This window comes from Pneumocystis murina (assembly GCF_000349005.2).
Source record: "Pneumocystis murina B123 chromosome Unknown supercont1.12, whole genome shotgun sequence".
NCBI classification, from domain to species: Eukaryota; Fungi; Ascomycota; class Pneumocystomycetes; order Pneumocystales; family Pneumocystaceae; genus Pneumocystis; species Pneumocystis murina.
Window position 1 is genome coordinate 166,347 of NW_017802370.1, and position 23,893 is coordinate 190,239.

At 28.3% G+C, this 23,893-nt stretch overlaps 17 protein-coding genes across 17 annotated transcripts; 9 read left to right on the forward strand and 8 right to left on the reverse strand.

Moving 5' to 3' along the window:
- Positions 1 to 3: 3 nt before the first annotated feature.
- Positions 4 to 1,015, forward strand: PNEG_02148 (hypothetical protein; the record flags this gene model as incomplete). The annotated part of the gene is made up of 2 exons (XM_007875938.1): positions 4 to 942; positions 971 to 1,015. 2 exons carry the CDS (start codon positions 4 to 6, stop codon positions 1,013 to 1,015), a joined length of 984 nt encoding a protein of 327 aa, XP_007874129.1.
- A 54-nt stretch (positions 1,016 to 1,069) lies between these two features.
- Positions 1,070 to 1,428, reverse strand: PNEG_02149 (ribosomal protein L32; the record flags this gene model as incomplete). Its single annotated transcript, XM_007875939.1, has 1 exon — positions 1,070 to 1,428. The coding sequence occupies exon 1, from the start codon at positions 1,397 to 1,399 to the stop codon at positions 1,070 to 1,072; it is 330 nt and encodes a 109-aa protein (XP_007874130.1). The 5' UTR covers positions 1,400 to 1,428.
- Positions 1,429 to 1,919: 491 nt separating this feature from the next.
- Positions 1,920 to 2,583, forward strand: PNEG_02150 (guanylate kinase; the record flags this gene model as incomplete). Its single annotated transcript, XM_007875940.1, has 4 exons — positions 1,920 to 1,923; positions 1,958 to 2,029; positions 2,075 to 2,277; positions 2,326 to 2,583. The coding sequence occupies 4 exons, from the start codon at positions 1,920 to 1,922 to the stop codon at positions 2,581 to 2,583; spliced, it is 537 nt and encodes a 178-aa protein (XP_007874131.1).
- Positions 2,584 to 2,677: 94 nt separating this feature from the next.
- On the reverse strand, positions 2,678 to 4,093 carry PNEG_02151 (hypothetical protein; the record flags this gene model as incomplete). Its single annotated transcript, XM_007875941.1, has 9 exons — positions 2,678 to 2,880; positions 2,923 to 3,115; positions 3,158 to 3,275; positions 3,329 to 3,466; positions 3,511 to 3,592; positions 3,641 to 3,769; positions 3,825 to 3,899; positions 3,964 to 3,991; positions 4,043 to 4,093. The coding sequence occupies 9 exons, from the start codon at positions 4,091 to 4,093 to the stop codon at positions 2,678 to 2,680; spliced, it is 1,017 nt and encodes a 338-aa protein (XP_007874132.1).
- Positions 4,094 to 4,329: 236 nt separating this feature from the next.
- Positions 4,330 to 6,238, reverse strand: PNEG_02152 (hypothetical protein; the record flags this gene model as incomplete). Its single annotated transcript, XM_007875942.1, has 9 exons — positions 4,330 to 4,471; positions 4,516 to 4,846; positions 4,905 to 5,152; positions 5,197 to 5,284; positions 5,325 to 5,375; positions 5,421 to 5,544; positions 5,588 to 5,710; positions 5,766 to 5,909; positions 5,954 to 6,238. The coding sequence occupies 9 exons, from the start codon at positions 6,236 to 6,238 to the stop codon at positions 4,330 to 4,332; spliced, it is 1,536 nt and encodes a 511-aa protein (XP_007874133.1).
- Positions 6,239 to 6,571: 333 nt separating this feature from the next.
- PNEG_02153 (hypothetical protein) lies at positions 6,572 to 7,470 on the forward strand (the record flags this gene model as incomplete). Its single annotated transcript, XM_007875943.1, has 5 exons — positions 6,572 to 6,609; positions 6,657 to 6,978; positions 7,020 to 7,210; positions 7,255 to 7,349; positions 7,394 to 7,470. 5 exons carry the CDS (start codon positions 6,572 to 6,574, stop codon positions 7,468 to 7,470), a joined length of 723 nt encoding a protein of 240 aa, XP_007874134.1.
- A 24-nt stretch (positions 7,471 to 7,494) lies between these two features.
- On the reverse strand, positions 7,495 to 8,479 carry PNEG_02154 (hypothetical protein; the record flags this gene model as incomplete). The annotated part of the gene is made up of 6 exons (XM_007875944.1): positions 7,495 to 7,550; positions 7,601 to 8,036; positions 8,085 to 8,113; positions 8,155 to 8,182; positions 8,228 to 8,313; positions 8,362 to 8,479. The coding sequence occupies 6 exons, from the start codon at positions 8,477 to 8,479 to the stop codon at positions 7,495 to 7,497; spliced, it is 753 nt and encodes a 250-aa protein (XP_007874135.1).
- A 519-nt stretch (positions 8,480 to 8,998) lies between these two features.
- On the forward strand, positions 8,999 to 10,675 carry PNEG_02155 (hypothetical protein; the record flags this gene model as incomplete). Its single annotated transcript, XM_007875945.1, has 2 exons — positions 8,999 to 9,680; positions 9,726 to 10,675. 2 exons carry the CDS (start codon positions 8,999 to 9,001, stop codon positions 10,673 to 10,675), a joined length of 1,632 nt encoding a protein of 543 aa, XP_007874136.1.
- Positions 10,676 to 10,936: 261 nt separating this feature from the next.
- PNEG_02156 (hypothetical protein) lies at positions 10,937 to 12,036 on the forward strand. Its single transcript, XM_007875946.1, has 4 exons — positions 10,937 to 11,089; positions 11,134 to 11,262; positions 11,310 to 11,536; positions 11,582 to 12,036. The coding sequence occupies exons 1-4, from the start codon at positions 10,951 to 10,953 to the stop codon at positions 11,975 to 11,977; spliced, it is 891 nt and encodes a 296-aa protein (XP_007874137.1). The 5' UTR covers positions 10,937 to 10,950; the 3' UTR covers positions 11,978 to 12,036.
- Positions 12,037 to 12,472: 436 nt separating this feature from the next.
- PNEG_02157 (hypothetical protein) lies at positions 12,473 to 13,254 on the forward strand. Its single transcript, XM_007875947.1, has 6 exons — positions 12,473 to 12,545; positions 12,597 to 12,606; positions 12,656 to 12,683; positions 12,733 to 12,935; positions 12,988 to 13,090; positions 13,135 to 13,254. The coding sequence occupies exons 3-6, from the start codon at positions 12,674 to 12,676 to the stop codon at positions 13,230 to 13,232; spliced, it is 414 nt and encodes a 137-aa protein (XP_007874138.1). The 5' UTR covers positions 12,473 to 12,545; positions 12,597 to 12,606; positions 12,656 to 12,673; the 3' UTR covers positions 13,233 to 13,254.
- Positions 13,255 to 13,405: 151 nt separating this feature from the next.
- PNEG_02158 (SUMO-conjugating enzyme ubc9) lies at positions 13,406 to 14,154 on the forward strand (the record flags this gene model as incomplete). The annotated part of the gene is made up of 7 exons (XM_007875948.1): positions 13,406 to 13,438; positions 13,494 to 13,526; positions 13,571 to 13,703; positions 13,748 to 13,771; positions 13,813 to 13,922; positions 13,970 to 14,049; positions 14,094 to 14,154. 7 exons carry the CDS (start codon positions 13,406 to 13,408, stop codon positions 14,152 to 14,154), a joined length of 474 nt encoding a protein of 157 aa, XP_007874139.1.
- Positions 14,155 to 14,570: 416 nt separating this feature from the next.
- PNEG_02159 (hypothetical protein) lies at positions 14,571 to 16,439 on the reverse strand. Its single transcript, XM_007875949.1, has 10 exons — positions 16,155 to 16,439; positions 16,035 to 16,105; positions 15,845 to 15,988; positions 15,700 to 15,721; positions 15,439 to 15,650; positions 15,313 to 15,396; positions 15,143 to 15,267; positions 14,948 to 15,104; positions 14,788 to 14,902; positions 14,571 to 14,738 (listed from the first exon to the last, which is right to left on the reverse strand). Exons 1-10 carry the CDS (start codon positions 16,399 to 16,401, stop codon positions 14,635 to 14,637), a joined length of 1,281 nt encoding a protein of 426 aa, XP_007874140.1. The 5' UTR covers positions 16,402 to 16,439; the 3' UTR covers positions 14,571 to 14,634.
- Positions 16,440 to 16,826: 387 nt separating this feature from the next.
- PNEG_02160 (hypothetical protein) lies at positions 16,827 to 17,910 on the reverse strand (the record flags this gene model as incomplete). Its single annotated transcript, XM_007875950.1, has 3 exons — positions 16,827 to 17,432; positions 17,479 to 17,663; positions 17,714 to 17,910. 3 exons carry the CDS (start codon positions 17,908 to 17,910, stop codon positions 17,086 to 17,088), a joined length of 729 nt encoding a protein of 242 aa, XP_007874141.1. The 3' UTR covers positions 16,827 to 17,085.
- Positions 17,911 to 17,940: 30 nt separating this feature from the next.
- Positions 17,941 to 20,371, forward strand: PNEG_02161 (methionine aminopeptidase, type II). The gene is made up of 13 exons (XM_007875951.1): positions 17,941 to 18,023; positions 18,093 to 18,191; positions 18,239 to 18,371; positions 18,419 to 18,705; positions 18,751 to 18,801; positions 18,847 to 18,941; positions 18,987 to 19,083; positions 19,125 to 19,291; positions 19,334 to 19,495; positions 19,539 to 19,588; positions 19,636 to 19,669; positions 19,716 to 19,777; positions 19,848 to 20,371. Exons 1-12 carry the CDS (start codon positions 17,963 to 17,965, stop codon positions 19,773 to 19,775), a joined length of 1,296 nt encoding a protein of 431 aa, XP_007874142.1. The 5' UTR covers positions 17,941 to 17,962; the 3' UTR covers positions 19,776 to 19,777; positions 19,848 to 20,371.
- PNEG_02162 (hypothetical protein) lies at positions 19,908 to 21,241 on the reverse strand. The gene is made up of 6 exons (XM_007875952.1): positions 20,887 to 21,241; positions 20,766 to 20,820; positions 20,601 to 20,713; positions 20,425 to 20,547; positions 20,086 to 20,375; positions 19,908 to 20,044 (listed from the first exon to the last, which is right to left on the reverse strand). Exons 1-6 carry the CDS (start codon positions 21,019 to 21,021, stop codon positions 19,972 to 19,974), a joined length of 789 nt encoding a protein of 262 aa, XP_007874143.1. The 5' UTR covers positions 21,022 to 21,241; the 3' UTR covers positions 19,908 to 19,971.
- Positions 21,242 to 21,437: 196 nt separating this feature from the next.
- PNEG_02163 (hypothetical protein) lies at positions 21,438 to 22,467 on the forward strand (the record flags this gene model as incomplete). Its single annotated transcript, XM_007875953.1, has 5 exons — positions 21,438 to 21,678; positions 21,725 to 21,841; positions 21,886 to 22,056; positions 22,097 to 22,385; positions 22,430 to 22,467. Exons 1-5 carry the CDS (start codon positions 21,541 to 21,543, stop codon positions 22,465 to 22,467), a joined length of 753 nt encoding a protein of 250 aa, XP_007874144.1. The 5' UTR covers positions 21,438 to 21,540.
- Positions 22,468 to 22,681: 214 nt separating this feature from the next.
- On the reverse strand, positions 22,682 to 23,832 carry PNEG_02164 (hypothetical protein; the record flags this gene model as incomplete). Its single annotated transcript, XM_007875954.1, has 7 exons — positions 22,682 to 22,735; positions 22,787 to 22,882; positions 22,923 to 23,021; positions 23,063 to 23,554; positions 23,614 to 23,627; positions 23,683 to 23,711; positions 23,759 to 23,832. 7 exons carry the CDS (start codon positions 23,830 to 23,832, stop codon positions 22,682 to 22,684), a joined length of 858 nt encoding a protein of 285 aa, XP_007874145.1.
- Between the last annotated feature and the right edge of the window lie 61 nt (positions 23,833 to 23,893).

Consider the following 23,893-nt stretch of genomic DNA (forward strand, 5'->3'; position numbering starts at 1 on the left):
TTGATGAATAATTTATCAAGAGTTATATCTGATTTTCCTTGGATATCTCGGGTTAAGGCTCTTAAATGTCCATCTAAGCCATGGATTGTTTTTTTCCTGTCTTTTTTTCCATTTTCTGGACTTATAATTTATGATAAAAAAGAAAAAAAAAAAATTATAGAAAAATATTGTAATAAAGTGAGATTCCTTTCCGAAAAACCTATGGATCCATTGGAGCTTCCAAGAAAAGTAAAGATCTATATGAGTTTGCCGCCAGGAAATGATATTTGGATGATTCAAAATCATTTTCAAGAATATATTAGGCCTATTCTTCAAGCAGGAGCCGTAGATTACGAAATTATTCAAGGAAATAAAGAAGGAGATCTACAGCGTCAAGTGTCTGAAGAAATTCTTCAATATCGACGTGGAGAATCTGGTTTAAGTCCAGAAATGTCTAAAGTTATGACAAATGTTCGCCCCAGCACTGAAGAAAGTAGCGCTATTATTATAGGAAGACATTCTTTGAAAGAATATTTGGCGGGAGTTCATGATGGTTGGCTTGAACCTCTAGAAAACTCATCTTCATCGCTAAATTCTTCGAAAATATCAGTTAATATTTTAAAAAAAAACGTTTCATCTGTTTTGTCAAAAAAAGATTCTCAATCACATTTTCCGGTAGATGTAACAATTCCTACACTTCAATTTATCCCTTATCCTTATGTTCTTGGGTTTCTTAATATGCCTGTTCGAATATATCGGTTCTTAAATAGACGTTTTCTTGCTCAATCTATTGCATCAAAGACCGTAAATATCATTTTATCAAATCATACTCGTCTATGGACTGATGACGATCAACATCTTGGTGAAGAAGAGTGTCGTGGTTGGCCTAAACAATATAGAACTCGAACAACTGCTGGTGTATGGACTGATGATTTTGTGTTAGATAAACGAATTATGAATCATGTATATCTTTATTGTTAACGATTTAAAGGTATTAGTAAAAAACTGGTTTAGTATATTATTTTCTTGTAAATGAAATAATCATAAAATTTATGCTTTTGTAGTAATATTATTCGAATAAATTAGCATTTTATTTGTATTTGCTTTTTATAAATTCTTTAATCTCTTTATAGCAGAATAAGCATAATGTATGTGCCAATTTCTTTTTCCCACAAGCTGAACAATAATTTAAATGTTGTATATCTCGTAAACCTTTAGTAGCCTGTCTCATTCTTTTTTTCGAATATGATGTTTTTTTTTTTGGTGCTGCCCATAATATTGATTCAAAAGACATACCGTAACCATATTTCATAGGAATTAAGGCGGAGTATTTGCCTGTACTAATAAAAGTAGGAATCCATGATATTATAGTTGGCTGAACATATTTTTCAATAATTAACCCCAAAAAAACACCAAACATAACACAATTTTCAAAAATATAAATATTTATCCGTATTTTTGTGTATTTCTATGCTTAATTCTGCCGATATTCTTTTATTTTATGGTCAAGATAAATATGTTTATATAAAACAATAACTTGGTTAAATTTTGTCGAAAAAAAAAGCAGAAAAAAATATAGGGCTAATATACCCTATTTTAATCTAGTATTTTTCTTATTATGTGTCTTTTACTCCCTTCTTATTTCCAATGGAATTGTTTTAATTTACTAAATATTTCTCAGCTTGAAAATTACCTGTTACCAGATATTATAGTTGTTTCTATAGCAACTTGTCCGTATGGTTGTCTAGGCAACTATAGTTCCAACATCTGCAAAATATTGAGATTTTGTCTGTGCAAATTAAGGAAGATAATTCCTTGAATTAGGCCTAGAATTGCATGATTTCATGAGTAAAGTACGCTACTATTAGTATTGTATTTAATTATTGATATTATTTCCGGTGTTTAAATTACCTATTGTAATATCTGGACCATCGGGTAAGATGAGTTTATATTTTCTGTAGAAGCTAATAGTTTAAAGGATCAGGTAAATCGACGTTAATTCGTAGATTATTTGCAAATCATCCGGGTCGTTTTGGTTTTTCTGTTTCTCGTATCTTTTATTTGTTAAAATAAAGATTTTGATATTTATTGATAGATACAACACGACCGCCACGTACAACAGAAAAAGATGGTGTACATTATCATTTTACAACGAATGAGAATTTCCTTAAACTTATTTCAGAGGGAGCATTTATAGAATATGCAAATTTTTCGGGAAATATGTATGGTACGACGGCAAAAGCGGTGGAGGAAGTTATGGCAAAAGGTTATACATGTATTATGGATATTGATATGCAAGTATGTCAGAAAAGTTATTAAGGAAGCTTCTAATGAGATTTTTATAAGGGAGTTTTATCGATTAAAAAGGCGCCAATACGTGCAAAATATGTATTTATAGCACCACCGGATTTAGATGTACTTGAAGAAAGATTGAGGAAAAGAGGAACTGATGCAGAAGACAGCATAAGAGAACGACTGAAAAGAGCAGCCTTTGAAATAGAGTATGCAAACCGTCCAGGTTCACATGATTTAGTTTTGGTGAATGATGATTTGGATGAGACATATGAAAAACTAGAAAAATTTTGTTTAGAAAATGAGATGTAACCTTTAATAATTGAAAATTATAATGAATAAAGCATATATTTGTGAATTATTGTAATTAATGTGTTTTTTCTTTTATATGTTTTAGAAAATATATTTATGCCAAATTATCGCCCATAGAGCCCCGAGTAATAGGACGGGGCCCAGATCCCATAGCAGATGATTCTTTTAAGGCAAGCAATTGGCGACTGCGAAAGTTTTCATAATGAATCTGTGCTGTCGTTTCGATTAAGTCTTGCAAATGTGTACGTGCTAAGAAATTCCTTAAATATACAAATTCACAGTGATTTTCATTTTCAACTAACAAAGAATGAGTCAAAAAAATAAACAAAAGGTAATTACTGTTAATAACGCCCCAACGATTTTGACGACCACGAATAATTTTTCCATCAACTGCAATTGTTTTTTCAGAACCAACAATACAAAATGGAATAATATTTTTAATTTGTGAATTTAAAGCTCTTTCTTCATCACTGGATTCTTCACTATCATAAGGATATGTTCTAATACCATGAAAATTTAATTCCTCTCGAATCTAATAGAAATAAGTATTATCTAAAGGATAACCAATATTTACTCTTTTTTTGAATGCTATACGCTCGTCTAGAGTCAAGGAATCGGATTTAGCGATAACAGGTACTACGTTCACCACGTTTACAAGCTTTTTAAGAACTATTATATCAATTGGCTTAAGACTTAAAAACTCCTTATTAGTAACATAATTTAAAAACGTTTTATAGGCACTTACGAGTGACCAGATGGTTGAATAAAAAATAAACAGCAATGAATACGTGTATCTTGGATATACCGATCTCTTTGAGCTGTAAGTTCTTTTTTTAAGTAAGATGAGTGCTGGTCTTTAATATATTTAATAATAGGATCCCAACTATCACTTTATTATGCCTTGTAAACAGAATCATTAATATTTACCATCGTTCATTATTAACAAGATCACCATATCCCGGTGTATCTACGATGTTCAATCTCAAGTTAACACCATTTTCTTCCAAGACTATTGAGTTTCCTCATTAGCTTATTATATAAAAATATGAATTTATACTATGAGACACGCTATGAATTTCTGTTGTTTGGCGAATTGGCTCTTCAGAGTTTAAACGTCCTTTACTGTCCATCAAATGCGCTGCAAACAATGTATTAACCAATGTAGACTTTCCAAGACCCGTTTGACCTAAAAAATACTCAATTCAGCCCTCTTTTTTATTTATTTCCGAAGAAAATATTACCGACACACATAATGTTAAATTGAAACCCTCGCCTTATAAGTTTTCGCTCAATTTGTTTTGTAATAGAATCAAAGCCTATAACCCTCTTGTTTTAGCCCAAAAAAATGCTTGAAAATATTTCATTTAAAAGTAAGCTTACCGACATAACCACTTGACTGAATTGGTCCCTGTTTTGGCTTCAATTAAGCTTAAAAGACGGCAAAAATGTATATTCCCACCTTAACATATGGTGCCATGCTTGAATTCCGTGGGGCGATAACTCCTGACATTTTTAAGCTTTAAATTATCTTTTTTTTTATTTTTCGATATCTGTTATGTCAATAGTTGAGGTTGATCGGCTGCCACGGGTCAAATTAGGAGATAAGATAAAATACCATAATAAAAAAGATACATAAAAATGATAGAATAAGGTACTGGTATATGAGATAGTTGACATGAAAGGGGAATTTGAAGTATTTATGAATAAGTTTAGAAATCGAATAAATTTGATGTTAAATGAAAAAAATTAAGTTTTGTATCTCTTTGAAGCAGTCGAATTTGTTGTATCTGAGTTATATATGTTGTTTTTATCGTTTTCTTTAGAAAAAGGTTCTTGTTGATTTAATACAGGATCAGACATTTCATTTAAAACAAATGAAGAATCACACCTAATGATAAATTAAATAATAAATAAAGAATTGAAGATAATTACCTAGAAGTATCATTGTTTGCAAGACGTTTTGTACTCGTTGATTGAAAAGGGTCTTGATGATAATGTCGAGTATTTGTTGGGGGTGCGCCAACAAGTCGAGAAGTAGGTGGTTGTTTAATTCGATTGGTTATTGAAGGGGTTGTATTTACTGATGCATTTTGACGTCTTATGGGTGTTGATTTTGTATGATCTAATCCTGGCGTTTTTCTTAAAGAAGGACTATCGATATGTGGATTAAATGCTACGCCAGAAGAAACATCAACAACACCTTTGGAATTGGTAAGTACAGATCGTGTATTAACAAACATTGGAATATAATTTGGTGGATGTTCTGTTTAATAAATGAATAAAATAATTTAATGGATAATTTGTGAAGAATATTTACTTACCAGTGTTTTGCTCAGTAGAGGTAGAGTTTTGAGGAATTTTATGTGGTTCATTTAAGGAATAATATGGTTTAGATTCTTTTTCTGTCTCCTTTTTTCGTAGAGTATTTGTAAAATTATGTGAAAGGTTTGTTGCAGATTTTTGTTCAAAGCGTCCATTCTTAGATAAATTTACAGATGTAGTATGATGCTCTTCTGCTGTATGAATATTATCATCAACTAGGTCTGAATGGGAAAAATTTGAAAAAGTACTATTTCCTATTAATATTATTTTAATAGAAAATTAAGAGATTACTCTTCAATATCGTATTCGGATTGATGACAAAATTCAAGATCTATAGGTTTATCTATTTCTTGGAAATCTATATCGTCAAATTCATCGCCTAATTTATTTAAAAAAGGATTAGATATCTTATAACAAACCATCTTCATAAAGTTCTGATTCCTTCGCTAATGTAGGGGTATCTTTCGATGCTAATGAGAAATAAATAGTTTCCTTTCTATAAAGTAAAAACCTACGAATATTTTTCTCGGGCTGTGCTACAATTGGTGTTTCTTTCAACTCAAATGGTTTTGTAAGATTATTTGGAAATTTATTAAAAGCACTTGGATGGCGATGAAGTTCAGAAATATCGAATTTGTTCTGAATCATTAAAATACAATTTTCAATTAAAATGGTATTATACTTTTGTTACATGTATTTTTCCGATTTCTCTCAAATAAGTTTTATCGTAAAGACAATTCCCCAGAACATTGCCAAACGTCCTCAATGCTCTTTTTAATGCATCTGTAGTTCCTTCTTTTTTGGCCTATTATAATATATTAAATATTTCTTGTATAATTAATCTTTTAAAAATAATTTACTTTTTCAAATGCTGCTCCTTTTCCTCTAAAATTTTCTACACAACCATAACCAATATCTTCATGATAAATACCATTTTTTAGAGTTACACGAACAATTACAGATACTCCTAGATTTAATCGTCCTGACTCCTTGAATTCATCTATCTGTAATAACATAAATAATTTATTTAAAAGGATCCCATTAATACATAGTCAACTTGTATATTTTGGATACTAGATGACCATCCATTAAATCCAAATACTTCATTTGCCAAATTAATCACTTTCCACGCTTCAAGATAATGAACTTTTGAACCATTTACTCCTGGACGATAAGAAATATATTCCGGTCCCAGCTGACGATCTAATAATGATTGAAGCACTGATGCCTCTTGTTCCGTATATTCTTGTGCAATTTGATGCTCTTTTCCCTTAAATGATGTCAATGATTTAGATACTTGTGCTTGAAAGGATTGATCCTCTAATTTTTGCATTTTTAATCCGGAAAAAAAACAAATCCTATAAAAATATATAAGCAGAATCCCTTTTTCTTAATAATTCTTTGTAAAAACCTTATTTTACTTGTTTTTTTTTGCTTTTTTTTTCTGGTATTGAATATGTAAGTTATGAGGAGGGCAGTACGTGGTAGTCAAGAAGTGATCGGCCAGTGATTTAACGTCAAAAAAAAATGTATAGAAAAGAAGTCTATAAAATTGGATATTTTGTGCGGAAAAACTATGTTTATGAGTGATTTTAAAAAAGCTTACTAAGAATTAGATTGTTTTACTAATTTAAATGGCGAAAAATGATGGTCTAATTAAAGAGATATGGAAAAAATAGAAGATCCTTTTTTTGAAGCAAAAGAGTATATTAAATGGGAGAAAAGGACGTAATCTAAATATTTCTGTTAAGGCAGATTTCTTTTCAATTGTCTAAAGCGCGTTATTTGTATGATTTATACTTTAAAACAGTGAAAGAAAAGAATATTGGATCATCGACTACATTATTAGATATTTCGAATGAATTATGGAAAATAATTAATGAGATTGATGATTGTTTGATAGATTTGGAAGAAGTAGTTTGTGCTGTTGAAAGTCAGCCGAAAAAATATAAAATTTCGGATGAAGAAGCTTCTGAACGACGTTTATTTGTTAATCGAGTTAGAAATGATTTGGAACAAATGCAAAAAGACCTAAATGACCCGATAGAAGATCTTTCTTATAGAAAAGATGAGGTATGTTATTTTATGTATTTTTTTTTGCTTATTTTTTATAGCTTTTAAAACAAACTGTACGTGATGAGGAATCATTAAATAACTCTTTAGTCATGAGCCCTAAACTTGCACTAAAATATCGAAAATTACTTGAAGATGAACAAGATATTCAATTAGATCATGTATTTGGAACAGTACAGAATTTAAGAGAACAGGCATCAATTATGGGTAAAGAATTAGAGGAACAATTTGAGTATGTTTTCGACGTATATTATCACTTTACCTGATAGATGTTAGATTGATTGAAGAAGTTGACATGCGAATAGAAAGAACAGGTGAAAAACTGAAACAGGGATTTAAAAATATGAAATGGGTAATTAAACGAAATGAAGGTAGGCTACTTTCATCAAAAGTATTAACAAATAATACTTTTAAGACACAATATCTTCCTATTGCATAGTTTTTTTGATTATAATATTGATTGTTTTATTAATACTTATATTTTTATTTTGAATTTTAGAATACATAATAAATTATTTACAATCTTGTTTTCTTTTTAGGTGGTTCTTCTTCGGATATATTGTCTCCATTCTCTAAAATGTGGTTAATTTTATATCAAAGTAATATAATAAATGAAATATGCCATTTTCTAAATCTATTTCTTCATCATCATTTTCTTCATTTTCCTGAAGTGCATCTGTAAAATATTTTACTGCATTTGGATAGAGGTCTTCGGCAATAAAAATAGCGAGTTCTTCTCCATCTTCAAAAATATCATTATTTTCTCCTGTCCATAAAAACCATGTAAAAAAACTCGGCGCTACTCCTTTGGTTGGCTTTGTCAAATCCTTATTCTTTTTCCATTTAATATTTACTTTTTCTGAAATCAATTGTGATGGTTCTTTATCAGTATTGGATGACGATGCTTCTGCTTTTTGACTTGAATATCTAAAGAGCTTTTCAAGATAAAGACTATTTGATTCCAAGTATTCGTTTGGTTCAAATTCAAAAACAATCTTAATATCACGAGGATCTTCATTAGGTCGATATACTCTTAAATCAATTAAATGTTCAAGGACCTTATAAAGTTAATAGATAATATCTTTATTATTTGTTATTTTTCATGCATTTGCATCCTCTGGATTAATATAAACAGCTAACAATATTAGTTTTTTTATCTTGTATAAAAAAATTTACAAAATTCATCACTTGGTGCTGCTTCTAGCTATAAATTGTCTTAATTTTATTTAAAAATAATTCAAAAACCAACCGCAATCGGCCAGAACTTTGGTATTTTTCTTAAAACATTCGCCCTTTTTTCATAAAGTGGATTAAATAGCTGAACCTGATGTTTTACTATTATTTATATCAGTTTTATTGCTTTTTAATTCTGAGAAAAACTACAAAGTTCTACATCTGCTTTTTCAAATTCAAGTTCAATGTCTGCAACTTCGTCCAATGATGTAGGGTTGGATTCTGGTAAGATTTCTGGTCTCTTTTCATTTATTCTTTTTAATGACATTTTTTACGTATTTTTTAAAAATTATTTTTTGATAGATTTTTATAGGGTATTATTGATAAGATTGTGTGATTAGATTAAATTCAATTAGATCGATCTATTTGAAATTTAAATATAACTTTGTATTTTTTTAAATGTTTTGAATAAGCTGTAGATAAGCTTGAGAGTGAGTTATATTTTGTATATAAATTAGAGTATTTAATAAAATCATTTAAAAAAATACAAAGTTATATTTAAATAAATATAAGATTTTTTTAAAAAAAAATAACTCTTAAGCTTATTTATGGCTTATTTTACTAGAAATAATTTAATTGATTGATTTCATTTGTCTCAAAGGGTTTATTTATAATTCTTATTTTTAGAGGTTAATTAGAAATCTGATATCGATTTAACGTCAGAAATTAAGAAAATAAAACTAAGAATAAATCTAATAAATTGTTAAAATTGCATTTAAATATCACTAAGATATCTTAACATTGTTTCAAAATTTGATTATCTTATCTTTTTTAAACGGAAAAAACTATGTCTTTTTTAAAAAATATAAATAATGATGGTGAAAATAGAGTTGGAGAAGAAACTCCACTTTTATGCAATAAAAGAAAGTTTGGTCGTTTAAAATCGGTGTTTGAACGGGCTTCTCTTAAAATAATTCTTTCTATATTAAAAAAAATGGTTATTTTTTATTTGATTTTTTTCGTTATAGTATTTTTGATATCATTAATCTTGTATATTGGTAAGAAAAATATTTCAGAAGCATACAAAGTTTCATTTAATGAAATTGATGTTAAGAATGTGACTAAAGAAGGTCTTAATATCCAAGTATCAGGTTGTGTTGATGTTGATTATTCAAACATTAAACCTATGATTATAAAAAATTTATGGAAAGGTTTTACAGGAATTGTTGGGAATTTGAGAGTATATGGCTTTAATCTTAATATTTATCTTCCGGATTATTTGGAAAAAAAAATAGCTACAGTAATTCTTTCCAAAATTCAAATAGATATACGAGATCAACATTATACTAATTTTAATGAAACGACTTTTTTAAAGTTTGATGATTCAATGGTTTTGATAGAATTATTTAAACGTTTTTGTGAAAAAATATTTTATGATATTAAAATATCTAGAGAAGCAAGTTTTCGTTTACATTTTCTTTATTTTTTGATATTTCCTGTATCAATTGGTAGAATGACGACTATTTATAGTGAGTTTTTGCTTTTATTCTATGAAATTATATAACGTATAGAAGATTTTCCTGAAACAAGTCTTGATAAGGTGTTTGATATGAATTCTCTGGTAATTAAAGATTCTTCATCTGATTTTCTTAATGCAGAAATTCAATTGAGTACCAAAATAGATTTTTCAATTAGCACATATCTTCCTTATTTAACATGGAATGTATTGGTTTCCTCTTGTGATGAGACAAAGCACGTAAAAATTGCAAAAATTAAAAGCTATTTTTTTTATATAAAATCATCAAAAAGACTTAATATAACACTGTTATCACGTATAACATCACCTAATAATGAACTTATAGACATTTGCAATGATACTGGAATTTCACCACTAAACAGAATAGTTTCTGGATATTTTTCTAAAAAACATTTATATATCTATATGATAGGTGATATTTCTGAAACTTCTATGGAATCATATGTTCCTTCATGGTTGCTTCGAACATTAACTACTACTGAAATTCCTGTTCCTCTGCATGGATTTCCTAACACAAAATTTATAAAGTCAATTAAAATAGATAAATTTGTGATGAAAAACAATAAAGAAGATTTTATCTACAACTCCTTTTGGTTTCCTCCTAGTTTTTATGGGATAGTTATTGTTAAAATAGGATTTCCGGGTGCCTTTGACTTTTATATAAATATTACACATATTCGTCTCAATATCGAATTATCAAGTGATGGTATACCTTTTTTAAAAATATCACAAAATGATTGGATTTCTTCTACTTCTTTAAGACCAATGCCTTCTATATTGTTATTAAAAACAAAAATATATGATAAATATTTTAAAATTTTAAACATAACTGTCTTTAAAAAAATACTCAGGGAAAATATTCTACATAGAACTAATAATATTGTTTTTTACATTAAAGGTAATGTATCTTTAAAACTTGATTCTCGTTTAGGTTCTTTTTATTTTCAAAAAGTTCCAATATCTGGTGACGTTTTAGTTGAATATTGAATTTTATAATTCACTTATGGTTTTAATTATTCTTTATTATCTTTTGCACTTTATTACACATCATCAATAAAAATATTTTAGTTAAATATCATTTTATATATCAATTTTGTCAATTATTTTATTAACAAAAAGCATTAATTAATATACAAGAGAAGAGGTTAGTTATTTCTAATTCTTTATTTATCTGTATATGTCTTATTTAATAGTTTTAATATTTCTTAGACGATTTTCTAAAAAATTATACCTGTCGATTACTTTATTGATTTTTTAAAAAGATGGAAGAAAGATCTCCAGTGACGCTTGTTCTGACATATAATAATTCAGATATATGCTTTTCTAAGGGTTCATGTAATAGCTTAAAAGTAGAAAATAATATTATCAACAGAATTTGTAATGGAAATTCGTTTCGAAAAAGTAGGTGTTTATATTTATTTTTGATGAGACTAAAGGAATATTAGGCCTTAAGAGAAAAACAATAGAAGATGAAGAGATGAGTTATGTGCCTTTATCTAGCCCTGCAGTTTTGAATAGTAAAAAACCTCGGATGATTTATCATGGACGTTCATTTCCTATTACTCGATTATTGGGTTGATTTGAAGCTAATTATATAGATTAGAGTTTTAAATGCTTTTAGAACATCTTGACTGTTGTACACTTCGAAGTATTATAGAGACTTTAGTTGATCGTCATCCTACTTTATTTTCAGAAGTGGTTGGTTTATCTTCTTTGCCAGATTTATTCTCTGTTATTAGTCTTTTAAATGGGATGGAGGAACAGGTTCGTTGCTCTTTTCCATATGGTGGTGATATTAGAGGGGAATATGCCTATAATAGAATAAGACCGGTATTACAGAAGTTTATGGTATATATATTATGGTATGTGAAAATATGTTAATATTTTGTATAGGATGCCTTGGTAGAATATATGATTATTTTTTCGCCTCCATATCAAAAAAGTAGGAATCTCACATTAACATTTCTTGATCATATTTCGTCTATGCTTCATCGGCTTCCTGAATGGAATAATCCTGTACATAATTATTATAAGGAAGAACTTTATGATTCGGTTTCCAATGCATGGATTTCTGTTATTTCTAGTATGAGTAAAGAAGGTTTTGATGGTATAAATGGTAATGAATGGATTGCAAAATTAATAAAACATAATGAAACTTCTGGAGGACGATTTAAACGTGTTATTGATACGGCTAGAAATGAATTGGCATGTTTTTTTATTGAAAAAGATTTAAATGTTTCCTTTTCAAATAATAATAGACTTGGATTTGATTTTGCTTCTTGTTATTAATTATTATTTTAAAGAAAAACTTATTTGATTTATCTATAAATTCAAAACTAGATTTTTTAAAGAAGCATAATATATACGGTTTCTATTCTAATATCTTTATATTAATTATAGATAGATTCCTATTTAAATATCAAATTATATTTTAGAATTTATATTTTTCAAATTTTTAATTTTACTTGCAATTATTTGGGCTAGAAAAGTAATCTTATTTTTATTAGTAAAGGCTACTCTTAGTACTATTATGATTAACAATATAATCTTATTTTTTTTAATAAAATTAATCATTTGGTCTTCAATATATTTATTTACATATCTATAAGTACATGAAATATCTCGTTATTCTTGCAATTTATTGCAAAATTTCTATCTTATAATTAAAAAAATTAAGCTTTTAGATGATATTCTTCATAATCATATATTTAGAAATTTCAATTTATAGTCCGCGTCTATAAGTTGACGTGATGTGAAAAAGAGGTGCACTATATATAAATAAACTATTTTTTATCGGCTGATAAGATGATAAAATACTAATTTTTTACATGATTTTGTAGGAATTGTTTAATTTAATGTCTTTATATTGAGATGTTTTTTTAAAGAAAAAAACAACTGATTTTTTTAGATAATTTTGGGTTTTATTTCTATATTTTAATTAAAAATAATTATTTAATAATGGTTAAGCATGAGTATACAGAATATATGAATTGTGGTTGATTTTACTTGTTTCTTTTTATTTATATCTTAATGATTGTTTTAAGAATGTTCTAAAAAATTCACATCTATATTATTTATGAAAGGGTATGAACAATGCAAAATTTATAATGGACAGATGTTTTATTGTTTTTCATGTGGTAGCAAGGACAGTTTTCGTTCTTTGCATAATCAAAGACTTCAAATGTATCTGGATAGAGTACGTCATTGTCGAGAAGAATATTGGTTAAAGAATCGTAAAAAAGATCAAGTAGGATTGAATTTTGATATAAACTAGTATTAGCCTTATATATTTTAAATAGATAATGCAATCTTTTTTTCTTGCTGAGGAAAATGAACGGCGTAAATTTTTAGAACAAGAAGCGATATTTCACCAAATTACTTTTGATGAAATTGATGACGATGGTAGATTTAATCTTTTTAATGATCTTTTTTAATATTTTATAAAGAACATATATTTATTGATCAGATAGAAGCTTTGGAAGATGAACAAAATAATTATCTTATTGACAGATATGTGAAAGATACATTTGAAGAACGTCTTTAGAGCCTATTCGGTCATTTTCTTGCTCAATAAAAGGCCAGCCTAGCTCTTAACATATATTTGTTTATTTTGGCTGCCATGGCAATAGTTGCTTGTGCAACCTACGAGTAACGACCAATATTTTTGTGAGAGAAAAAGATAAAAAAGTTCTATATTTAGTATAAAAGGCCTTTAAAATGTCGGCTTTATGTAGGAGACGGCTCCAGGAGGTGATTATAGTGTTTTTTTCTTTTTTTTCTGGGTTAAAAAATGTGTATTTTTTAGGAACGTAAGCAATGGAGAAAAGACCACCCATTTGTATGAAGTTGGGAAAAAAGGGCTTAAAGCTTATATATATCCAGGGTTTTTATGCAAAACCTAATAAATTACCTGATGGAACTATGGATTTGATGAATTGGAGTGTTGGAATTCCAGGACGTCCGAAAACAAGTTGGGAAGGAGGAATGTTTAAGTTAACTATGTTTTTTCCTGAAGGTAATCTAGGATTTTGTTCTTTTTTGTATTGAATATGTTTTAAGAATATCCTACAAAGCCTCCAAAATGTATTAAATTAGGTATTTTTTGATTTTTATTTATTATTTAGGCAAATTTACTCCACCGCTTTTTCATCCAAATGTTTACCCATCAGGGACAGTTTGTCTAAGTATTCTCAATGAGGAGGAATCATGGAAGCCTGCGATAACAATAAAACAGGTTAGATTTTTATTTATGATAGATATTTTTTTATTTTCATTTTTTAGATACTTTTAGGAATACAGGATCTTTTAAATGATCCAAATCCTAATAGTCCTGCTCAAAGCGAAGCATATACGTTATTTAAGTGTGTTTTATTTTTTATATTTTTTAAAAATTAATAATATATAGAAAAGATCGGGCTGCTTATGAAAAACGTATTAGGCAACAAGCTCGAGAAATGGCTGCATAGTTTTTTATAGAGTATTAGTCTTTCTTTAACAATTAACTAGCTTTTTATTTTTTTGTTAAATATTTTATACGACGTTTTAAATTTTAGACATAGTAATTATGCCTAGTTACTAAAAGTATTAAATTATATGGAAATACATGTTTAATGTTCAAGTTTTTATATCTTATTGAATGCAGATATTTATAATGAAATTAAATAAATATGTTTATTTGAAAATCATATGCTTTTTAAAAAACTATGGAATTAACATGAATTTTTGATATTGAAATCTATATTTCCAAAACTCTAAGGAATTTTCTTTCAAAATTAGCAATATTAATGGAATATTTATAATATGGAATATTTTATAGAACTTTTAGAAGATTATTTTTTACAGATTATATATAAATTATTAATAATTTTATATAAAAAAAATGTCTAGATTGTAGAAAATTAAGATTTTAGTGTACGAACAAAAGTGTGAATAAGATATTATAAATATTACGTTCCAGGAGGCGCAATTGTATGATAATTTCCTGTCTGTTGGGAATTTTGTGTTTGTTGTGCAGGATTTGCTGAGTTTCCTTGTTGATAATAATGTTGATCTAAATAAAAGATAAATATTATATATATATATGTTTACTATATACTTACAATAAGACTGATAATATTGGACATATGCTTCATAACCTCCATAAGCTGCATAAGGGTCTGCAGAATATGATCCGGAAACACCAGGAGGTCCAATTGGTGCTGTTGGGGCCTGATACTAAAAAAAATATTAATAATTGAAAAGGGGTATATTAAAAATAACTCCAGATGCAGATCCATATGCATTATTTGATCCTGTATATCCAGGAAAATTTTGGCCATGTGGTGATGCCTTAAATTGTTCATATTGCTGTTTAACACTTTTTAACAGATCTTCGCATAAACTTTTGGCTCGTTGAACTTCAGTAGGATCAGGGCCACTAATGAATTAGAAGATAAAAAAATACGTGCGCTTTACGTAATATGTAGGTAAAGGGGCTCATCACTTTCACGCCCAGTAGTCGGTTCCATGAACCCAGATCCAATACCTTTAATTTGAACACGACATTTTGTTTCTTGCTGAACATGCTTGACGTATTGTCCCTGTAAAATCAGTTTCTATTTTTCTAGTTGTTAAATTTAATATACATTAGGACCAACAATACTAGCACGTAGATGAAACCCACGAATTGGTTCTAGTCCAATATAAAGTCTTTCTTCTGGCCATTTTCTCTATTTAAAATAAATATAACATAAGAATATTGATATTATCACTCTTCCAAGTTCATCCCGTTCAACATCATCTTTCCTTTTAAAACGTCTTTCATCAACAAGAGAAGGAAGTTCTTGAGACATAAGTTCTTCAATTTTTTTAACCGCTGCTTCTAATCCAGCTTTGGTAGTAGCTGTAACATGTAGATAAAGCGGAGGATCTCGTTCCGTAGCTAATGTTTTATCAGGATAATACTTCCCACGAGTTGTTACATCTAAATATGAATCATAAATAAATAATATTTTATTTTATATATATAGTACCTGCTCCTGTTTCTTCTTTGATCTAGAAATAAAAAAAATGTTAGCAAATATGTTTTAATAAATCAATTAGAATAACTGGGCGGCAAATTGGCTTGTAAATTGCCTTGGTAGTGTTTTTCTATAAAAAAATATAACTATTCCATACCATTTTTTGAGTCGCTCCTTTTGTAAGGATATACCGATTCCTTAGATCATTAACCTCAATGTCTTTCACATAATCCCCCTCCTGATTATATGGATCACGAATTATAGGGGCCGGTGGTGCTGGAGGTGCTGTAGTTGGTTGTTTCTATAATGTTAATTAAATAATATTAATACAAACTTATAAAGCAAACCTGAGGCTCAGAAGATACTGGTACCGATGTTCTATTACTATACATTGCATTAATACGTGCTGCTGCTGCTGCTAATATATTTATTGGCATTTAAATTTAAAAAAAAAAATCCTATTAAACCTGCTATAGCTGCTGGATTTTTAGGCCGTTTTTCATCAGACAAATGAGTTCCTGATGATAAATTGTCTTCTCTAACAGATGTTGTTGGCGCTGTACATGGACTTGCACTTCTTCTTCGGTTTGAAGACTTTTCTTCTCTGTCATGTCTATGTCGTCTAGAGCTCTCCTTTTCTCGAGTGGAGTCCCGGGAAAAACGACTATCCGGGCTATTTGGATCTTGTCTATTACCGTGCCTGCTGCTTGACATTTCGGCGTGTCTTAAACCCGCCTAATAACCCTAAAAATCCTTAATATTCTAAGTGTAAAGTGGAATATCGAAGAGCCGGATCGTTTTTATAAAAAAAATGAATTTATAAGGTGAAAAAATATTTTTTTGAAAAAAGGAATCCTGTTTGAAGGAGTATTTGTTTGATTCCCATTTTTCAATTGACTTTATTTTCAGTGATTTTTATATATTCATTTGAAAATGTTGAAAATCTGTAAATGAAAAAAAAATAAGGAAAAAGTTTGTTTTGATTTTCGAAGATTCCTTTGTTGATTTTCTTGTATAGATTTCTCTGGAATGTAATTTTTCTGAGATTTTTTTGTTGATTCTAAATTGAGTTTTTTTTTGAGTTAAATTTTTATTTTTTGAAGAATTTATTTATAATTCTTATTACATCCTTTGTTTTTTTTGAGTTTTTCTTGAAGCAATTGTTGTGATATTTTGAAAAATCTTTCTTGTTTTTTAATTTTTTATGTATAATTTGAAATTTTTTTTTAGAGAAATTCGTCTTATTTGGTTAAAATCATGAAAAAACTGTATTTATTATCCTGATTTTTTTGAAATATATTTAATAGTTTAAATATATGTCAAAAAATAAATAAAATTATTTTTTCATAGTTTTAAAATGTTTTTAAACAATCCAAAATAAAATAGATAAATAAGATGTTACGGTAAAGGTTTTGTAAATGAATAATGTTTTCTTGATTTTTTATTCATGTTGAAGCGTAAAAATGATGACAATAAAATAACAATTAAAATAATTGTTGAAACGCAAAAAAAATTTGTAAAACATGGATTTCCTCGAGGATCAAAAAATTCATTTCTCTTTTTTATACGTTTTATTCTATGTCTTTCATACGTATAATAAGGTTCGTAATGTGCTTCATAGTCAAATTGTGTATTGACATAAAGATTTTCTTGTGATTTCTGATAGTATTTAGAATTGTTTTCATATATTTCTTCGCTAGAATATCCTGAATTTTCTTTATTTTTTTGTATTTTCTCATCCAATCCTAAAAATAATGATTAAAAAAATTATCATGCTTTTTTTATATTTACTATTGTAATTTGTTTTTCTTAGAGCTTCTGACAAATCAGAGTAATTTTTTTCACTTATCCCTATCTTTTCGTCATGTTCCTTTCGTTTTATTTTGTTACTTAATACTTCGTATGCTTCTTTTATCTTTAAAAATTTTTTATATGTTTCTTTGTCATTTTTATGCAAATCTGGATGGAATTTCTTGCTAAAAAACATATAAGATCCAAGAAAAGGAATAAATAATTCTTCATATACCTTAATTCATAGTATTTATGTTTAATTGTTATATAAGATGCATCTTTCGGCACCTCTAAAATGTCATAATATGACGAAAAAAAACGCTTGAAAAAAGGATATATATGAAACTTGTCCTTAGAAATTTGCCCTGCTACTCTTAATTGTATAAAACACTTTGAATGAGCAGTTTTAGAACGTAAAATCTGTGATTTCATTTTTATGATGTTCGAGCATTGATGTCGATTTTTTAAAAAATTAGACGTAAAAATGGCTAATAAAGATCATTTTGAGACGGATTTTTCCAAATTATATGATAATTCAAGTGGTGGTACGTGTATTTTTTGATATCTATTTTTATTTCTCTTTTTTTTGGGAAAAAAATGTTAATTTTGACAAGATTTAAAAATATTGAGTGAAAATACTAAAGAAATTGATAAAAAGGGCTCCTTATTGGAAGATATTGATGGAATTGTGACTGATATTTCTAAAGTTTTTGGTATATTTCTTTTTTTTTGGAAAAAAAGGGATTAATAGAATGAGAAGTTACAAAAAAAAAAAAAAAGAAAAAAATAAAATGTAATTCAATAAAACAGGAAGATCCTCCTTCTATTGGCCTTACAAAACTATATTCTTCTGGAAAATATCCTGAAGGAGAGCAAATGGATTATAATAATGAGTATATTTTAAGAAAAATAAGATATTTATATATTTATTAAGTATAAGTAATCTTTGGCGAGTGACATCGGAAGAGAAGCGATATTTAGAACTTTTATCATGTGGGGAATATCAAGATTTTCGTAGGGCAGCAGAAGTTCATCGTCAAGTTCGCAAATATGCTCAAAAAACGATTCATCCTGGTATGACGATGATAGAAATAGCAGAAATGATCGAAAATTCTACCAGAATGTTAGTGGAAGAAGATGGGTTAAAGGCAGGTATTGGATTTCCTACAGGTCTTAGTTTGAATAATTGCGCTGCCCACTATACACCAAATGCAGGAGATAATACATGTAGGGTGTTATATTTATTTAACCTTAAGAATTAATGTTCTTTAGGTCTTCAAAAAGATGATGTTATGAAAGTTGATTTCGGTGTTCATGTTAATGGTTTGTATATTTGAATTTGTATTGTTTTTGATTTATAAATTATAGGAAGAATTATTGATAGTGCGTTTACAATGACTTTTGATCATAAATATGATAAATTACTTGAGGCTGTTAAGGAATCTACAAATACGGGAGTTAGGGTATGTTGTATATCTTGTTCTTCATTTTTTTTGAGCTTTCTAAAGGAAGCTGGTATTGATGTAAGACTTTGTGATATTGGTGCAGCAATCCAGGAAGTTATGGAGAGTTATGAGATCGAATTAGATGGAAATACTTATCAAAGTATTGCGTTTATTTTGCTTAGTGTTTTTTTACTATTATAGTTAAGCCTATTAGAAATTTAAATGGGCATAATATTACTCCATATATTATACATGGTGGAAAATCGGTTCCTATTGTTAGAGGAGGTGATCAGACAAAGATGGAAGAAAATGAAGTATTTGCCATTGAAACATTTGGAAGCACAGGAAAGGGTTATGTTAAAGCATATGTATGTTTTTAGAGATAGCGAAATATATATTAAATATTTAAGGGCGATTGTTCACATTATGCAAAAAAAGCAAATGTAGGTCATGTCCCTCTTCGTTTGGCTCGTGCAAAACACCTTTTATCCACTATTGAGAGAGTTTTTGGGACACTTCCATTTTGTAGAAGATATTTGGATAGAATTGGAGAGACGAAATATTTACTTGCTGTAATTATTAGACGGTTTTATTGCTAAACTGATATATTTTTAGCTGAATAACTTGGTAAACTCTGGAATTGTTGAAGCATATCCCCCTTTAGTGTATTTTCTTATACATTTCTCTATAGGAAGTAGTTAATTTTTCTTAGTGATATTAAAGGTTGCCAAACGGCTCAATATGAGGTAGAAAGAGTATGTGAGTGTGCGATAGATGTTTACATAATATTAGCATACTATTCTTTTAAGACCAACACGAAAAGAAGTTCTCAGTAGGGGTGATGATTATTAATGGTAAGCATTTGAAAAATATAGAAATATATTCAATGAAATAATAAAAAAAACATTCTAAAATCATTGTTAGTTTGTAAATACGATCTACTATGATTATATGTAATTGATAAGATTTAAATAGAGAATGAATTGTAATTATAAAAATATAATTAAAAATAACATCTGGATAATAACAAATTTTCAGGTGTTGCTAATTAAAAGGCAAAATATGCCAAAAAGAAAGCAGCTAAACAAAGTGCTATACAAACATGAATTGGAACACTTTTACTATATATTTATTAGAATTAAATATTAAAAAAAAATCTTACATTGTTGTTGTAATTGCGATTTTTTCTGCGGCGGTTTTTTCCTTTTTTTCAAATGCTTCAGAACCACGATGACGAAGTTCCGATTCTTTTAAATGATCTTTAAGTTTTTTGATTGTTGTTTTAGCTTCAACTAGTTGAATTGCAAGATTGCTGCTTGATTCCGGATTTTCAAGTGCCTTGTTAATTAATGTGCTATCTTCTTGTAACGAATAATTAGGATCAAGTATGGGCTTGGTTGTTGAATCTGTATTATAATCGTGAGTTTGAGAAGATCGTGTAGAACCGAATTTCTAGGTAAAAAAAATATGTTAATAAATAATAAACATATGGAAATTATACATCATAGCCGTTTGAAAACTTTTCTGAAATATTGTGAACAGAATCTTGTACAGGACTAAGAAAAACACATTTAATCTTCTTTTCATAAATATCTTCTTTTGCAACAGAATCAAATAGTGAAAGCTGTATAAAAATAATTAAATACGTTATATAAATAAATATTAATAGTAACATACCATGTTTTGTGAATCCGTAGCATTTTTATCATTAAGAATAATAGACTGGATAAGAAATTTGTCTTTGCATTTATAATCAAGAGGCGGTTCTTCTTTTAACGCCTGAAAAAGAACTATACACGTAAGTATGTTATTTTTTCGACATATAAAGCATTCAAAATATACCCAAAACTTCTATTTCTTTTCCTGCTTCAATACGACCCGAATTTGGTCGAACGCACTAAAAACCCGTTAAATATGTCAAAAAATTCTCTTCTATCTCATATTCTCTCAAGAAATAACGTACATATTGTTTAGGCGCTGTTGTTTTAATCTTAAATATAATTGGAAATTCGTGTGGATTACAAATAAAAAGCGATTCCTTTACCATCATGGTAAGTGGACGATGAAATCCCAGCTGACTTGTACACTCCACTGACATCTTTTACTACTTTTTATCTTTAATAATATCTGTTTTTATATCTTTTTCTTGCTTTAATTTAAGGATTTTAAAGGACAACTTTGAATATCTTAAATTTCAGTTATTATCTCCAAATTTAAGTATTTTTAAGAGCTGAAAAAAACTTCTTCTAGTAATTTTCTTCCTAATTTCTTTATAAAATATCTTTTTTAGAGAAGAAAGGCTATTTATATGTCTTTTTTGATAAATCTTTATTTCTGACTTTTTGATGATGTTTTTTACTGTGCTGTCGGACTCTAAGACGACCGTCAAAAAAAATGTCAAAATGATCTTAAAAATAATGTAAGTAATGATGTCATAAATTTGCAATATTTTTGGTATAAACATGTTTAACTAATTGACTAATACCTTCATAGAAATTTTTAAATTGATTCTATAAAAATTGGCTGAATAAAAGCTAAATATTTAAAGAATATAAGTTCAAATAGATTGTCTTTTTATGGTATTTTTCGAGTGTAAACACAAGTAGAAAGATAGAAAATGTCTTTAAATGGTGCTGAAGATCCTGATTTTTGTGAAAATTTGGAAGATTATAATGAAGAAATAGTCCGGAATGAAGATATAGAAAAATCTGGTTTAAAAATGTCACATGTTAATTTAGAAGAACAAATAAAAGAAGTTGAAGGATTTATAGATAAATAAATGTTGTTGATATGTTATATAGACGGTTCCTTTGACGGATGAAGAGAAGGCATGTAAGATTAAAGAGCTTAAAGAAAAATTGAATGAAAAACGTATGCTTCAAAAGATTCGGGAAGAACAGGAGGCTCGTGAAAATGAAGTATTTGAAAGATGATATATTTTATGTATTAATATTATTAAAAGCTAATTCGTCGTAAAAGAGATCGGGAATATGTGCAATTAATCGAAGAACAGAAAAGACTAGCACATTTGAGAGAAATTCAGTTAAGAAAAGAAGAAAAAAGACAAGATCTTCTTGAAAAAAAGCGAATTAAAGAGCTAATTGAAGCAGATAAGCGTGAGCGTAAAGAACGGGTATATAATATTTGTTTTTTTTTTTTTCTTATTAGTTTAGGCGGAACAAACTTTGGCTATGAAAAATACTGCATCACAAAATTTCTCACCAGCTGTTCCAAAATCAATGATTAATTCATATAATACATCTCGGTTACAGATACGTGTTGAAGCAGGAAAAGAGTGCTCTTTGATTATTCGTGTATTTTCTTCAGAAGATACATTAAGATTTGTAGCTGAAAGCATATTTCCGGAATCAGGAATTAGCCCTGATATGGCTATTTTTGTTTCAACTTATCCAAAAAGAGAATATTTTGGAAATGATCTAGATAAGAATCTTAGAGAACTTCGTATGTTAATCCCTTATATTATAGATGTAGGCTTATTTTGATAGAATTAGTTCCATCTTGTGTACTTTTTCTTCGATCCTAAATTTTTTTATTACATATATTATAATAAAGCTTATGGCTTTAATTATCGTCGTGCTAGATTTTACTTTAAAGATGCAAAGTTTTTGATAGAGAAAATAATTATATTTTGTTTTTTTAGCATATTTTTTAATATAATGAAAATATTTTTATGAGAAATATAATATTTTGAGATATATATTAGAAAAAAAAAAATTAAGATAGCTATTATCATAATATTAACCCTCAATAGCAATGGACATGCCAATTTTATGAGCTACTTCTGATAATCGCTAAAAGTAGATGAATATTCTGCTACATTATTAAAAGTATGTATGGTTTACCTGAGTGTCTAAAGATAACCCAAGACCAACCCTTATTCCAGAATAAAGCGTTTGAGTAAAAGAAATCCCTGCTATACCGTCATTGTTTATTTTTGCCTATCTATTATTATCGTTATTGGCTTAATAAAACACCTACTTTGATAAAAGCATGTTTGTCAAGAAGATGTTTCGCACCTACTTCGAGAGAGATCATACTAGTAGGTCTTCTTGTGTCCCATGTCATTTTCCCTGCAACCTAACATGTTAAAATGGACAATGATTATATGATAAATGTACTTCAGTAACTGCATTTACGCGATGATAATAGGATGCCGAAAATACTGAAAGATTCTGTGTAGCCTGAACAGCAACAGAATATTGAGGTTGAGAATATCCTATTGATGTTGCATAATTGGTAATCGTCCCATTAAGAATATCATAGTCAACATTTCCTCCGACAATAAACCCGTCCTTTCCTACAACGATATCTCCAGAAAATGTGGGTCCTTTGAATAAATCAACCATTGTACGAATATTAACAGATGGCTGTTTATATCCTAATCCAAGTTTTGCAGTTTTTGTATTGGATAATGGAAATAAAGTTGTATGAATATCTGCTTTCAATCCTTTTGCAAGATGATTTTCTAGTGTTATTTTCGTAGTCAAAGCATTCTCCGTTGTCCAATTTTGACAAAAAACAAAACCAGAGAGTTTATCTGAATATTTTCCCTCAAGCTGACCTATAATAGTCCCAACTGTAGATGGTTGATGCCCCCTAACTGAAAACTCCTATAAATAATAAATATTTCCATTTTCTAGAACACATCGACATGTTTAGATAAACTTACAACTCCATTTGGAACTATTAAAAAGATCAATAAAAACTAAATATTATGTATTTCGAATAAAAACTCTACCTTTAGTTTTAACATCCAACGATGTTCCGCTATAAAATTAATTAAATATATTCTTAAACGTTTAACAAATCCATACTTAATGGGGAAATCTTTATAAAATATATCATTTTGTGATTTCGCAAAATCGTCATAATTTGGAATATTTGACATTGTTTTTTTCTAAAATATTAATAAATGATATTAGAGATAATGTTTTCTTATAATACTTATT